At 30.2% G+C, this 14,937-nt stretch overlaps 1 protein-coding gene and 1 long non-coding RNA gene across 2 annotated transcripts; one reads left to right on the forward strand and one right to left on the reverse strand.

The window, feature by feature from the left end:
- Positions 1 to 2,388: 2,388 nt before the first annotated feature.
- LOC110662849 (14-3-3-like protein C) lies at positions 2,389 to 4,710 on the forward strand. Its single transcript, XM_021821982.2, has 4 exons — positions 2,389 to 3,138; positions 3,595 to 3,717; positions 4,135 to 4,251; positions 4,344 to 4,710. The coding sequence occupies exons 1-4, from the start codon at positions 2,653 to 2,655 to the stop codon at positions 4,398 to 4,400; spliced, it is 783 nt and encodes a 260-aa protein (XP_021677674.1). The 5' UTR covers positions 2,389 to 2,652; the 3' UTR covers positions 4,401 to 4,710.
- Positions 4,711 to 4,997: 287 nt separating this feature from the next.
- LOC110662850 (uncharacterized) lies at positions 4,998 to 5,679 on the reverse strand. Its single transcript, XR_002496380.2, has 2 exons — positions 5,368 to 5,679; positions 4,998 to 5,297 (listed from the first exon to the last, which is right to left on the reverse strand). It is a non-coding gene; the product is annotated as an uncharacterized LOC110662850 (long non-coding RNA).
- Positions 5,680 to 14,937: the final 9,258 nt, after the last annotated feature.

Here is a 14,937-nt window from a genome sequence, read left to right on the forward strand (position 1 = left end):
GTTTGCCGCTATAAATTAATAGATCACATATATATATATATATATAGAGAGAGAGAGAGAGAGAGAGAGAGAGAGAGAGAGAGAGGAGTTGCAATTTGCTTAACGGGTAACGGAAGTCATGTCAAGTGAACCTGGGGGCTCATTCTTAATCTTGACTTTTTTTAAACAAAATTTACAGTGGGCTTGTTTGTTGTTATTGGATTTCTTGGAGTTGTAGGTCACGGGAAACCTTGAAACAAGAAATTTAATAAACTTGTACCCACAATAGCTGCCGTATGGGATATTTTATTTTGATATTGATGTTGGTGTTATTATTAGAAAAGTATTTTCAAAAAAATTTTAATTAAAAATATTAAAATTAAATTTAATATATTTTAATAATAAAATTAAATAATATTTTAAATTATTTTTTAATAATACTTAAAACAATATATTATTTTTAATCTTTCAATTTTAATCACAAATAGAGCTATATATATAAATGAAATACTGATAAAGAATCATGAAATAACAATTTGTGAAATGTTAGCAAAGTTTTTAAATTCTACGACATAATTAAATTAATAAATATAAGTGAAGTTAGAGATTGGTGAATATTCAATTCATTGTCATTCCTAGGTTGGTGGCATACTTTATTTTTGAACTAAGTGAATCTCTTTTTACTTAAACATTTTAAAAAAAATTAGTTTCTAATTTTTTAACAAATAAAGAAATGATATTTTAATTATAAATATTGTTAATTTAAGAAATTTATAGATATACAAATATAAATTTATTTTTCAAGATTTTCATGCAAAAACCACAATATAAAACAGGTATAACATTTTTTTTATAAATTCTTTTTATTGCTTGTTTCTGAATGAATTATAGATAAAAAAAAATAGTATAATGTATTTTTAAATATCAAACTAAAAGAGAAACTACATATTCCTGGCATCCAGTAATAAAAGCATTCATGCTGCCAATATCTTACTGTTATTGAAATCAGTGATTGAGAATAAAGGCTCATTATTAAGGCTGTATGGTGATTGTGCATGTAGATTGGGAAAACCACAGCAACTGTCTCCTGTTTTAAAAGAAAGAGGCAATTTTATCCACAGACAATGCTTTACCTTTTTAACTTTAAGGTGAATCAGTGGCTTCACGTCGTTCTATTACACTGGTTTGGTTTTCATTCAACTGTTCATCCAATAGCTCTCTCACTGTCAGTGCACTAAGAATAAAGGGCTAAAACAATGTTTGACCAAATCCACTTTACAAACAGATTAAGATTGAGGTGAAGAGTTATCCTCAACTTTAAAGAAAAAAGAAAATTATTAAAATTAATATAGATCAATTAAGCTGAAGACCAGAGCGAATGTCTATCATGAGACATCAATTTTCTTACATTTTTATGTAATATTTATATACACAAAAAGCCTACTTTTGTCCATTCTCTTTGATCCCTCGCATAGACTGCCAGAATCTTAAAAATTGACATGTCCGGTTTCAGGCACTTTCACCTTTGCAATGGGCAGTGAAACCACATCCTAGAATTGGAGGACTTGACCTTGTTTTTAAGCTGATTGGTGTAATTATCTACTTAAATTGTTCAAAGCCGCACTAACAGATTCTATTAGCAAGGTGATTGGTGTATATATATATACACACACAAAAAAATGTATATACACACAAAAAAATAGCTAAAGTAATTAACTTTTTATTTTAGTGTCTATAAATTAATTTGATTAATTATTTTATTATATTATTTTTATTTAATTTTTAAAATTTTATCATATATCTTATTTAATATTTTTTAATAATTTTAATAATAAATATATTTATAAATTATTTTTATTAAATATATTAATTACTTATCTAAATATATAATTATTTAAAATTTTAAATACTTATAAATTTATATTAATCTATAAATTAATTTTTACAAGTGAAGGTAAACACCGTTTTTAAGAAAGTTGTACTCCATCAATTAATTTGAGACGTCATAGGTAGATAGAATTGCTAGCAAAGTCAATACCTAAGTAACAATAATTTAAGCCAGAGATTATCGTGCATTTTGCAGTTAACAATATCGGAGTCTCAAAATTAAGTTAAAATTAATTAGTGGGCCCTCTGATTATAACAGATAAGCCACTGGTAAATACTTGAAAAAAAAAAAAAATACAAAAAATAAATAAATTCAATAGTGTATGGTGAAATGAGGAGGCCGGATTCGATGGTCACTTCTGAATGGAAGATAGGCCAGCCGAGTGGGCAAAAGCCCAGTCTTGCTCCTCAAAATTCAAACCATCCAATCCAATCTTATTAAAAAAAATTAAAATTTTGAAAAAGAAAAAGCTACCTTTCGTTCAATCAATTTCCCTCCCCGTGTTTGCCTGCTTGCCTTTTACCTGCCAGCCAAACAGTACCCCCACCCAAGCTCCATCTTTTTCTAATCCAACGGTCCAAATTCCATCTTTCCAAAATCCCTCATCTTCCTCAACGCAATCATCGCTACCTCCTTCCCCTACTAGCCCCCAAAATTAGCCCTCCATTCTCCCTCAAAAATAACTCCCTCCCTCTCTCTCTCCCAATATCAGAAAACAGATCTACACCTTCCTCTTCCTCACATCTCTTTCTTCTTCTCTTCTTGATCTTCTTCGACTTTCAACAATGGCGGTTGCACCTTCATCTCGAGAGGAGAGCATCTACATGGCCAAGCTCGCCGAGCAGGCCGAGCGCTACGAGGAGATGGTTGAGTTTATGGAGAAGGTTTCCGCCTCCGTCGAAAAGGAGGAGCTCACTGTCGAGGAGCGGAATCTCCTCTCTGTTGCTTATAAGAACGTCATCGGAGCTCGACGCGCTTCCTGGCGTATTATTTCCTCCATCGAACAGAAGGAGGAGAGCCGCGGCAATGAGAATCATGTTTCCATGATCCGGGACTATAGGGCCAAGATCGAGTCCGAGCTCTCCTCGATCTGTGATGGGATCTTGAAGTTGCTTGACACGAGGTTGATTCCCTCTGCTTCTCCTGGGGATTCTAAGGTGTTTTACTTGAAGATGAAGGGAGATTACCATAGGTATCTCGCCGAGTTCAAGACTGGAGCTGAGAGGAAGGAGGCTGCTGAAAGTACCCTTACTGCTTACAAATCTGCTCAGGTTTGTTCCTGGCGTCTCAACATTCTTAGCTCTGTGATTTCTTGATTCAGATTTGTGGGTTTCCTAAACTCTGCCTATCTGTTTGACAATTTGCTTTGAGATTACTTTTTGCGTAGAATTTTTCGGATTAGAGATCCTTTGTGCGCTGCATTCGGCTTGTATATATGGTTATTGGTTTGTGTGCATTTGGTTTTTCCATTTTTGTTGTTGGATTTGGAGAATATATATGGTCTTGGGGCTCACATTAATCTTTAAGGCAAGTTATATATATTTTTTTTTGTTTTTTGGACTTCAATTTTTGTTGTCACTCAAAATCATTAATTATTACAGGAATTAATGTTGGTGTATCCTGGTTGTTGGCACTGAGCTAAACCTGTGATTGCATAGGCTAATTCGGACCAGTTGGAATATCTTATCATGTTTTCCATTTACCGTGGATATTTTTTTTCCTTCCAGGATATTGCAACTGCGGAACTGGCTCCAACTCACCCAATCCGTCTAGGGCTGGCTTTGAACTTTTCGGTGTTTTACTATGAAATTCTTAATTCTCCTGATCGTGCATGCAGTCTTGCTAAACAGGTTTGTGAACTGGACTGTTATCTTCAGTATGTGTCTCGCGTTTATGCTTGTCACTTGAGTAGTGGTGTACGTGTTTTGCGTATTGTTTGAATCAAGATATAATACTTGTTATATCCCCTTGTTTATTGTGTGCGGAGAACGTCTATTGAAAACAAAAGTTACGTCTTTGTCAGAATCTTAGGACTTCATGCCATTCTCATTTACACATTGAAAATATTCAGCAAATTAGTATTATTTGGCATCTTGGATGGTCTTATTAGCCTTGTGAAATAACCCTAATTTCAATTCCAATCTCTATATTACTTGATCGATTAATATGATGTATGGCTTTTCAATGTTGTAAAATGCGAAATAATTTTATGCTATTTATGTTGATTTACAGTTTGTTTTTTCCCACCCTTTTTTCGAATTTATCAGGCTTTTGATGAGGCAATTGCCGAGTTGGATACCCTGGGTGAGGAGTCATACAAGGATAGCACTTTGATCATGCAACTTCTCCGTGACAATCTCACTTTGTGGACCTCCGACATGCAGGTAATAAGTTTAGTATTGTTCTATTCTATGTTTTACTAAATTATTTCTATATAATTATTTTGTAATATTTTTTTTTTTAAATACAAACTCAGGATGATGGGACTGATGAGATTAAAGAAGCTCCTAAACCCACTGAAGATCAGCAGTGAGAATGCTTAAACTGCAAATTAGGATTGAACTTCTCCTCCATACGTTTTTATTAGGAGAAAGTGCTTGTGGCTAATTTGCTTGCTATTCTGAGATTTAGGTATTCTTGTATTGGCTATGAATCGTGGACACCATTTTTTTTTTCCTTTGTTCTTTTTTAGTTTGTCATATCAATTTGTGTTGAGTGCCTCTTATTTTTCTTGATGCTTTTGGCATTAAAGTTCTGACTTGTAGTAAAGATTGATCGAATGCTTAGATTCTCTATGGAGATAGCCAGCGATGCATTGTATCGCACTATCATCATTTATTTTCTGTTGATCCAAGTGCTACTCTTTCTAATCTCTGCCTTGACTTTGAACATTGAAGGTTTTTATTGGTAAAGGAAGGTTGCTTCTTATTTAGATTTATAAATTTTTTTTTTTACAGGAATGAGGTTTATAATTTATGCTGTTTAATGAGGGGTAAGATGCACGGGGTATTACAAATGCTTTTTTTCGTGATAACATGGCTGGGTCGGTTATTGCAAGTTGAATTGCTTTTAACGCTAGATTGTAATGTTTGTGGCATACCTTGCTGTCTTGTCTCAGAATGACGTGATCTCGTGATAATTGCCAAGATTTTTATTTTCGAAGATAAAGGCTGTTTCATTAAGAAGGCCAGGCCCAAAGAAATATAAGGCAGGTTGGCTCATAGGCCAGCCCAGTAGATCAAAACTAGAGAGGCTCAGCAAACACAGCCTGAAAAGCTAGCAATCTACAGCTAACTAAACCAAATATACAGCCCAAGCCCATAGTTGAACTATAGGTAGCAGAGGCAAGCTTGCGTTGATTGCTACTGCAATGCCGCCGCACGCCATTCCTCATGGACGAGGCACCAGAATAGCGTTCACCATGCCAGACCTAGGAAAAATAAAACAAAATAAACAGGAGCACACACCAACGCAGCTCAAGTCCAATTGAAAATACTCACCAATGAAGCTTTAGACCTGCAAAAAATCAAAACTCGTATTTACAAATCAACCCCAAAAAGGGAGTGAAGACTCCCTGTTGGGCGAAGAAAGAGGAAGCCTCCGTGCTTTCGAGGGGCTGAGGACGCTGCAAATTGGCAGAAAAGGGACAAAGCCTCAGACCCAGAAAAAATCAAAATTAAAAAAAAAAAAGAGAAGTTCCTCTCTCTAAAGTTTAGAGAGACAGAATTTCAATTACAATAACCAAGATTGATTGTTGAAGTAGAATTTTTGAAAATTTCTGTTGTCAAGGTTAGGTAATTTTGTTTGGGCCCTTTTCTCGTGTGCATTTATGCATTTAAGTGACTCGGATTCTATAACCCTGTGTGCCCGAGTCATTGCCTTTGATTTGTCGGTGTGACAAATTATTCACATTTGTATGCAAATGTGACAAAAAAAATTGTAAACTATCATATTTTGTTTGTTATGACATTAAAATATATATATTTTTTTAATCTATAAATGATAATGGCATTTCATAACCCATTAGGCAAGTCAAAATAAAGAAGCTACGCAGATGTAGGCCGGAGGCCTAATAAATCAAGACCAGTCGCCTACCAAAGAAGCAAGTCCAAATAAACAGGCTTAGCACCTTATAGAAGCAAACCAAGCAAAACCCAGCTGCTTTCTCCTTCAAAGCAAAATCCCCTCCCATAGCAAAAGGCCATCCATTTAGTAGAGGAGCAATGCGAGACCCAGTAAGCAGCAAACTACAAACTGTTATAAATAGTGAGTGATATAAAAGTTATCCCATATCAAAATAGTTATATCTGTTCATTAAAAGGCATCAAAATATTTATTCATTTATAAGAGGTGTATATAAACTGATGTTATTGTTCTATTTTAAGTGATATAAGTGAACAGATATAATTTTTCTAAGAGATATGAAGTGAATTATTATATCTATTATAAAAGTTGCAAGTAAACAGATATGATTATTCTAATAGGTATAAGTTGAACTGTTATATCTGTTTAAAAGAGATATAAATACTTTATAAATAGCAGTAGTCTTTTGAATAGAAATATAATTATCTCTTTCTCTTCACTTTTACTAACAATTGTCATTACCATTCTTTGATTCGTTCTTGGGATAATTCTAGAATTGATGTCTAGAATTATGTTTTGGCTTTGTTAACTTGCAGAGATTTGCTCAAATTACTAGGTAACAACATAGTGGAGGCCATAATTCCCTTATAGAGAGTGACTACACAATCGAAGCCTATTGCTATTGTTATTATTATTTTTCTAACAATCTTAAGGGAATTAAACAACAATAGACGCTTCTAGTGCTGGTGTTTCTGATTCTACTTACAACAAAATTGTCAATTCTGATGTCTTCAAACTGGAACATTTTGATGGAACTAATTTTACTCACTGAAATAACAAATTATCATTTTTGCTTACTGAATTGGATGTTGCATATTTGTTAAGTGACACTTTGCCCAAAATTCCTGGGCCATTTGATAGTGAGGATGCAACAATCACAAGATCTTGAAAGAAATTTAAAGAGGATGAAGTTCAATGCAGAGGATTTATTCTGAATTCTCTTTTCTAATAGGTTGTATGATTTATTTTGACCTATCAAAACTCCACAACAAATTTGGCAGGCCTTAGAAAATAAGTGTACTTCTGAAAAATAAGGTACGGATAGATTTTAAAGTATCTGTTATGAATTAAGTTGATGAATTGCTTTTTTTGGTATCTAGACTTAAAGATTTGAAAATAGAAGTGTCTGAAGAACTTCAAGTGGCTGTTGTGATTACAAAATTACCCACCACTTGGAATGATTATAGAAAGAAACCATTGCACACTTCTAAAGGTTTTACTATATACCAATTTATAAAGCATGTTCGCATTGAAGAAGAGACTCACATTCATGAGAATAAATTTGCTTTAGAATCTAAGATAAAACCTTATTTACTAAGGTAAATAATATAGAGTCTAGTACTAAGAAATCTGGAAATACCAAGTCTGGAAAAAAGAGGAAGTATACTAATGTCGCTTCAATTTTTGATTCTGCAAATAATAAGAAAAACAAGTCATGTTTTTTCTGTGGAAAAAATGGTCATTTTAAGAAATAATGCAAGTTCTATAAGAAGTTAAAATCAAAAGAAAGTGCTGATCAAAAGAAATTAAATGTCATTAAAAATAAGTCATCTATTTCAGAAATTATTGTCATGGTTTCTAAACTTAATATCAGTATGGTAACAGAATGTAATATGGCAATTATTGAGAAATCAGCTAATTTATGGTATGATTTTGGTGCTACTATTCATGTATGCAATAATAAAAATCTATTTAAAAATTATAAAATTGTAGCAAAAGATGAAAAGGTTCTGATGGAAAATTAAGACACAGCCAAGGTTCTTGGAAAATGAATTATTGAACTTCAATTCACTTATAAAAAAAAGTTAATTTTAACAAATATTTTTCTGCAGCAAAAGATGAAAAAGTTCTGATGGGAAATTAAGACACAGCCAAGATGGGAAATTAAGACACAACCAAGGTTCTTGGAAAAGTAATTATTGAACTTCAATTCACTTATAGAAAGAAGTTAATTTTAACAAATATTTTTCATGTTCCAAACATGAGGAAGAATATGATTTCTACAAATTTATTATACAAGAAGGGTCTGAAGGCTGTTATAAAAGCAGAAAAAGTTATTTTATCTTTAAATCGTATATTGTTGGACAGGAATTTTATGTGATGAAATATTCAAATTAAGTATTAATAAAGTAGATGTTTCTATTTATATGCTTGAGTGTTCTTTTAAATTATGGCATGCTTGTTTATCACATGTTAATTTTCAGTCAATTAAATATATGTCTAAGTATGAATTAATTCTTTGTATTAATAAAAAATCTAAAAAATGTGAAATATACATACAAGTAAAAATGACTAAGAAACATTTTCCAAAAAATGAAAGAACAACAGAATTGCTTGAACTTATACATTCTGATATTTGTGAATTAAATGGTCATTTAACTAGTAGAGGTAATAGATATTTTATTACTTTTATAGATGATCATTCTTGATTTACTCATATTTATTTAATGAGAACAAAAGATCAAACTTTTGATATGTTTAAAAATTATAAAGTCTTGGTAGAAAATCAATTGGAAAAGAATATTAAAATCTTACGTAGTGATAGAGGAGGTGAATACTTTCCAAATGAATTTTCTATTTTTTGTGAAGAAAATGGTTTGATTCATCAAACAAGTGCTTCTTATATCCCACAACAAAATGATTTAGCTGAAAGGAAAAATAATAAAATTACCAATGAATCTATGGGGAGAAGTATTATTAACAACTTACAATGTGCATAACAAAATACATTCAAAGAAGTTTAGAGTCTCTCCATATGAAATATGGAAATGAAGGAAGCGTAACTTAAATTATTTAAGGGTATGGGGTTGTATAGCCTATTACAGAGTTTCAGATTCTAAAACAACCAAGTTAGGATCTAGAGCTCTTAAAAGTATTTTTGTGGGATATGCTGAAAATTCAAAAGCATATAGATTATTGGATTTAGATTCTAATGTAATTATAGAATCTAGATATGTTGAATTTTTATAATCAAATTTTCTTTGTGATACAAACATTAATCCACACTCGAATACAGAATGTACTAATCATACATTAAATCAAAATGTCAATTTAAAATCTAGGTCTTTCTCAAATAATAAACGAAAATAAATTGATTCTCCTATTGGACCTAGGAGAAGTCAAAGATTCTGATTTTATTTCTTCACAAGCAATAATCTACTTAGTTGAAGGTAGTAGAGATAAGGTATTAAATAAAATACCTATTATCTTAAATATGAAAGAGGATCCTAAATCTCATAGTGAAGAAATTACTTCAAAGAGATTCTGCTTTTTGTAAATAAGCAATAAATTATGAAATGGATTCTCTGTTATCAAATGATGCATGGGTATTAGTAGATTTACCTCCTAGATCTAAATCTATTGGACGTAAATGGGTATTTAGGAGAAAATACAATACCAATGATTCTCTATAAACTTTCAAAGCTAGACTAGTTGCAAAAGGTTTTAAACAAAAAGTATGAGTTGATTTTTTTAATACATATGCTTCTGTGGCAAAAATTACTTTAATAAGAGTGTTATTCGCTTTAGCATCAATTTATAATTTATTTATTAATTAAATGGATGTTAAAACCGCATTCTTAAATGCTAATCTTGATGAAGAAGTATATATAAAGCAACCTGAAGGGTTTGTATTTCCTGGAAATGAAAAGAAAGCTTGCAAATTAGTAAAATCATTATATGGTTTGAAGCAAACCCAAAAACAATGGTATGAAAAAGTTTGATAATGTAATATTATCACATGGTTTTAAACATAGTGGAGCAGATAAATTTATTTATTCTAAATTTACAAAAGATTATGGTGTAATAGTGTGTCTTTATGTAGATGACATGCTAATAATAGGAACTAACATGCAAGGTGTGAATAATACTAAGAAGTATTTAGCTTCTCAATTTAAAATGAAAGACATAGAAGAAGTGGATACTATCTTAGGTATCAAAATTAAAAAATATAGTGGGGGTTTTGTTTTGAGCCAATCTCATTATATTGATAAGATTCTGTCAAAGTATAATCATTTGTGTATTAAAGAAGCTAATACTCCTTTTGATGCTTCTAGCAAATTAGTTGAAAATTCAGAAAGATCTGTAAGTCAATTAGATTATGCTAGTGCAATTGGTAATTTGATGTATGCTATGCATTGTACTAGGCCAGATATTGCTTTTGCTATTTGTAAACTTTCAAGATATACTCATAATCCTAGTGCTGATCATTGGAGAGCTTTGGAAGAGTTCTCGGTTATCTTAAAAAGATAAAATCTTTTGCCTTGTTTTACAATAAGTTTCCTTCAGTACTTCAGGGTTATAGTGATGCTAGTTGGATAACTAGTAATAATGATAATAAGTCTATAACTGGTTGGATATTTATTTTAAGTGGAGGAGCTATCTCATGGGATTCTAAGAAACAAATATGCATCACCCATTTCACAATGGAATCTGAGTTTATTGCTTTAGCAGCAGTAGGAAAAATGGCTTAGAAATTTATTGTTAGATATAAAGTTGTAGCCATAACTGATGCCAGCAATCTCTTTGCTCTATGATAGTGAAGCTACTATGTCTAGAGCATTTAGCAAAATTTATAATGGCAAGTCTAGACATATTGCTTTAAGACATGAGTAAGTTAGACAATTAATTTTTTATGATATTATCAAAATTATATATATCAAATCAAAAAATAATTTTGCTGACCCATTAATCAAAGGGCTACCAAGGGATATGATTAGTAGCACTACATGTGCGATGGGTTTAAAATTTTTCTAACTAGTCACTAGTAATGGGAACCTTACTTTTATTATTGCTCAGTAATTTTAAAGGTTTAAAAGGAAATAATAAGTTATAGTTTGTGATAGTTTGCGAGTACTAGAAATTTAAGTAGTGCTTAAGAAAAAGAGGTTGAATATTTATTATTCTTAATGAAGATACTAGGTTTGGTTTAAAACAAAGAAGTTTAAACTTCACCTGTATAAATACAAAAAGTGGCGCCGCTTCTATTAAAGTTTGGATAATAATACTTTATAAGTGTTTATGAATTCAGGAGGTAGCACATGGCCATAATATAGTGCTAAAGCTCACGGTGAATGTGTTAAAGAAGTTGATAAGATTTATGTGTATAATATTTTTGATCTTGTCAATATAGGAATTAATGTTTAATATTTAAATATAACCAATAATTTCGATAAGATTTTGAAATATTTATACAAATAGTAGGTTTAAGTAGAAATACACCTTCTGTATGTATAAATCTTAATTTATGTTGATTGTGTTTATCACTAGCTAAGTAGGGGATTGATATAAATAGTTAGTGATATAAAAGTTATCCCATATCAAAATAGTTATATTTGTTTATTAAAATGCATCAAAAGAAACTGTTTATTACTAATAATTGTATCTTTTATAAGAGGTGTATATGAATTGATGTAATTATTATATTTTAAGAGGTATAAGTGAACAAATATAATTTTTCTAAGAGATATGTAGTGAATCATTGTATCTGTTATAAAAATTACAAGTAAATAGATATGATTATTCTAATAGATACAAGGTGAACTGTTATATCTATTTAAAAGATGCGTAAATACTTTATAAATAGCAGTAATATTTTGAACAGAAATATAATTATCTCTTTCTCTTCTATCTCTTTCTCTTCACTTCTACTAATAATTAACATTATTATTCTTTAATTCGTTTTTGGAGAATTCTAGAATTACTGTCTATAATTCTGTTTTGGCTTTGTTATCCTGGAGGGATCTGCTTAAATTACCCGACAGCAACATAGTGAAGGGCATAATTCCCTTAAGAAGAGTAACTACACGATCGAAGCCTATTGCTATTGTTATTTTTCTAACACAGACTTCTTTAACCACAACTTCCTCAAGGCAGGTCATCACCAAGACACTCTCATCAAGAAAAGTAAGATGTGCAAAACCCATCAACAAAACAAAACTATACATTCCATTTCAAACTAAGGAAGGAAGGAACCAAACCTAACTGGAGGAGATGCCATTCCCTATCCCCAAGGGCAAGGGAGGCCATTAGATTCACACTCAGCTAAACCGAGAGACTAGAAACCTTAGATGACAAATAGCTCTCAATAAGACTACCATACCAAGCTTTCAGACCAAGGCCTTTTTGTAAGATAACAACTTCTGGTATTCTCTCAAGTATCTATTCTGATTGACGTCTTCTTAATTATATATAAAAAAAAAGGATAAAAAAGCATAAAACAAAGTTTACCTATATATATTTTTTTTCTTTTTTCTTTTTCTAGTGAAAATAAAAATCAATGCATTAATATTGGAATAGTAGAGAGCTAACCTCATACAACAGCATGAAGTCTGCATACAATAAGCTTTTAATAGGAGTTGCTAGCTTTTTAAAGTCTAAAGGCTTACACCAACCCTAATGAACCAAACTAAACTATTCCAATTTCCATGATTTGATTTATAATTTTAATTGGTATTTCGATTGATAAAGTTAAATATATCTTAATCATAACAATTTTAACATAATAAAATTATTTTATCATCTAAAGTATTTTTTTAAGTTAAAAAAAAGACACTTTATTAGCCCCAAAACAGTGTAGTTGATTATTTAGTTTGATTCGAAGTTCCACAATCTACAAACCCAAGCTACCTAACCTAGTTAATTGCTATATATATATATATATTCACAATATAGCAGTTCACCTCTTATATTAAATAATTAAATTAATATAGAGAGGTAATTAACATTGTTCTGTCAAGGGAGTGTATTGTCCCTATTCTGTATGTTTTCTATTAAAAAAAAATATGGAGAGGTAGCCCTCTTGTAAGGAGGGATGTCTGTCTCTTTTATTACAGTTTTGATGCGAAACAAATAGAAAACCCACAAATGAGAAGCATGTGAGATGTAATCTCGCCAGTATTTTTTTTTATTATTATTAAATTGTAAGCATCGAGTAAAATCAATTCCGCAAAATATCTCATTGCGAAAAATGTTCTCTCTCTCATGTATACAGCTTAACCCTAAGAGTAACAAAGTTAAATAAAGAGTTGTGCAGGCAAAAAATAAATGGGTTAATTGCCCAAAAAATTTTGAAATGGATTAAACTTTTAAATTTATATAATTGTTGATTAAACACTAACGTTTGATTATTATCTCAAATTGACCAATTGTTAATCAACCATTAGTATACTTAGTGAAATTTTCACGTCCACTGCTATGTTATTATTGGAGAAATAATATTAGAAATTACAAATTAGAGTTAATTGCAAAAAAAAATCATAAACTTTATCAATTGTTGCAATTAACTAAAGTTTATACAATTAACAATTAAACAATCACGTTTGATTGATATCTCAAATTAATCTGATGTCAATAAATCATTAGTATATTTGAACAAATAAAAAATTACAAGCTAAATTTTATTCTGTAAATATAACAACCCAATTTCATTCTAATAGTTTTTTAATGGTCGGATTAACTTGAAACATTAATCAAATATGAGGATTTAATTGATAATAATGTAAATTTCAAGATTTAATTATAAAAATAGATAAATTTTATATTTTTTTAGTAATTAATCATAATTTAGATTTCTAACGTGACTTTTCTAATAATAATATAGCAGCTGATATGAAATTCTCATTAAGTATACTAATGATTTTTAATAGTCGAGTTAATTTAAGATATTAATTAAAAATACAGATTTAAATGATAAGTATATAAATTTTAGAATTTAATTATAAAAATAATAATATTTAAAAAAAATTAACAATTAACTAAAAAATAAATCCCAGCACGTTTATATTGTTTTCGCATCTTCTTCCACGATAAAGACGAAAAAAAGAGAAGCCTGCGTGCATTTGAGACGCATTACTACAAGAAATAGTCACGGAATGGTGGTCGTGGTAGGTGTACGGCTGCTTGATTCTGTCAAATAAGTCCTGAAAGCCCATTGAAAAAGCCCACTTGATCCAAGAAACGAATGACCCGTGAAGAGATTAGCTTCCTACCTTTCAAAGAGCAACCATTGCAGTCAAAAGACAAAACAAAAGAAATCAAAATAATGTACCAGGTCGATATTCATAGAATATTCAAAATGGGGTCTCATTTTTTTGTGTGTTTTCGTGGTTTGGCATCATTCTCCCTCAGTGAGACGAAACAGGACTTGATGTTGCAACCTTGGATAATAAAATTAATAATTGATACAAGATCAGCAATAAAAGTCTAAAGTATAGGTATGGCGGTGAGAATTTGCACTACATGCCAATCAGGTAATTGCTTTTACAAGGGAAAACTGGCCCATCAAGATGAACCTTTGCTGACACCAGTTGCGCATTGTCAATCTTTCAAATCATTAATTTCTGTAACCTCATATCTTATGGACTTGCGTATCAAACTTTATAAATTATTATACCCACATTCCCAACGATTGACCAGAAGTTCAAAAAAAAATGATATATTTTCTATTTAAAAATAATTAGTATCATTAATCCATTATCTTTTAATTTCTCATTTTTATTTAAGACTTATTAATTTATTAATTATAAAAAATAAATTTTACATGAGACTATATTCTTGTTTTGGAATAAAATATTTACCTTTTTTATAATTAAAATAGAGTGTGTTTATTTTAATTACTTACTTTAATTTTGAATTTAAAATATATTTTTTAATTTTTAAATTAATTTAAAAATTAATAGTTAAATGTTTGATAAAATAATTTTTAGATGATTTAAATATTTGATTAACATATGTTTAAAAATAATTTAATTTACAAAATTATCAAAAAAGATATATAATTGAGTGTTATATTAGTTAAAATAATAATAATTTTGATATTTTTAAAAATTATTAAGATAATAAAATTTTTACTTTGTCACTGAGTAGTTTTAAAATAAATATATAAGTAAAAAAATCTTACTTATAACTCTTAACTTATTTAAAATAAT

This window comes from Hevea brasiliensis, chromosome 16, assembly GCF_030052815.1.
Source record: "Hevea brasiliensis isolate MT/VB/25A 57/8 chromosome 16, ASM3005281v1, whole genome shotgun sequence".
NCBI classification, from domain to species: Eukaryota; Viridiplantae; Streptophyta; class Magnoliopsida; order Malpighiales; family Euphorbiaceae; genus Hevea; species Hevea brasiliensis.

Bases quoted from the DNA above. Each gene is read 5' to 3' on its own strand.
- LOC110662849 (XM_021821982.2), top strand. From the start codon at position 2,653: ATGGCGGTTGCACCTTCATCTCGAGAGGAGAGCATCTACATGGCCAAG. The intron at 3,139-3,594 runs GTTTGTTCCTGG...TTTTCCTTCCAG, and splicing joins CTGCTTACAAATCTGCTCAG to GATATTGCAACTGCGGAACT. The intron at 4,252-4,343 runs GTAATAAGTTTA...ATACAAACTCAG, and splicing joins TGTGGACCTCCGACATGCAG to GATGATGGGACTGATGAGAT.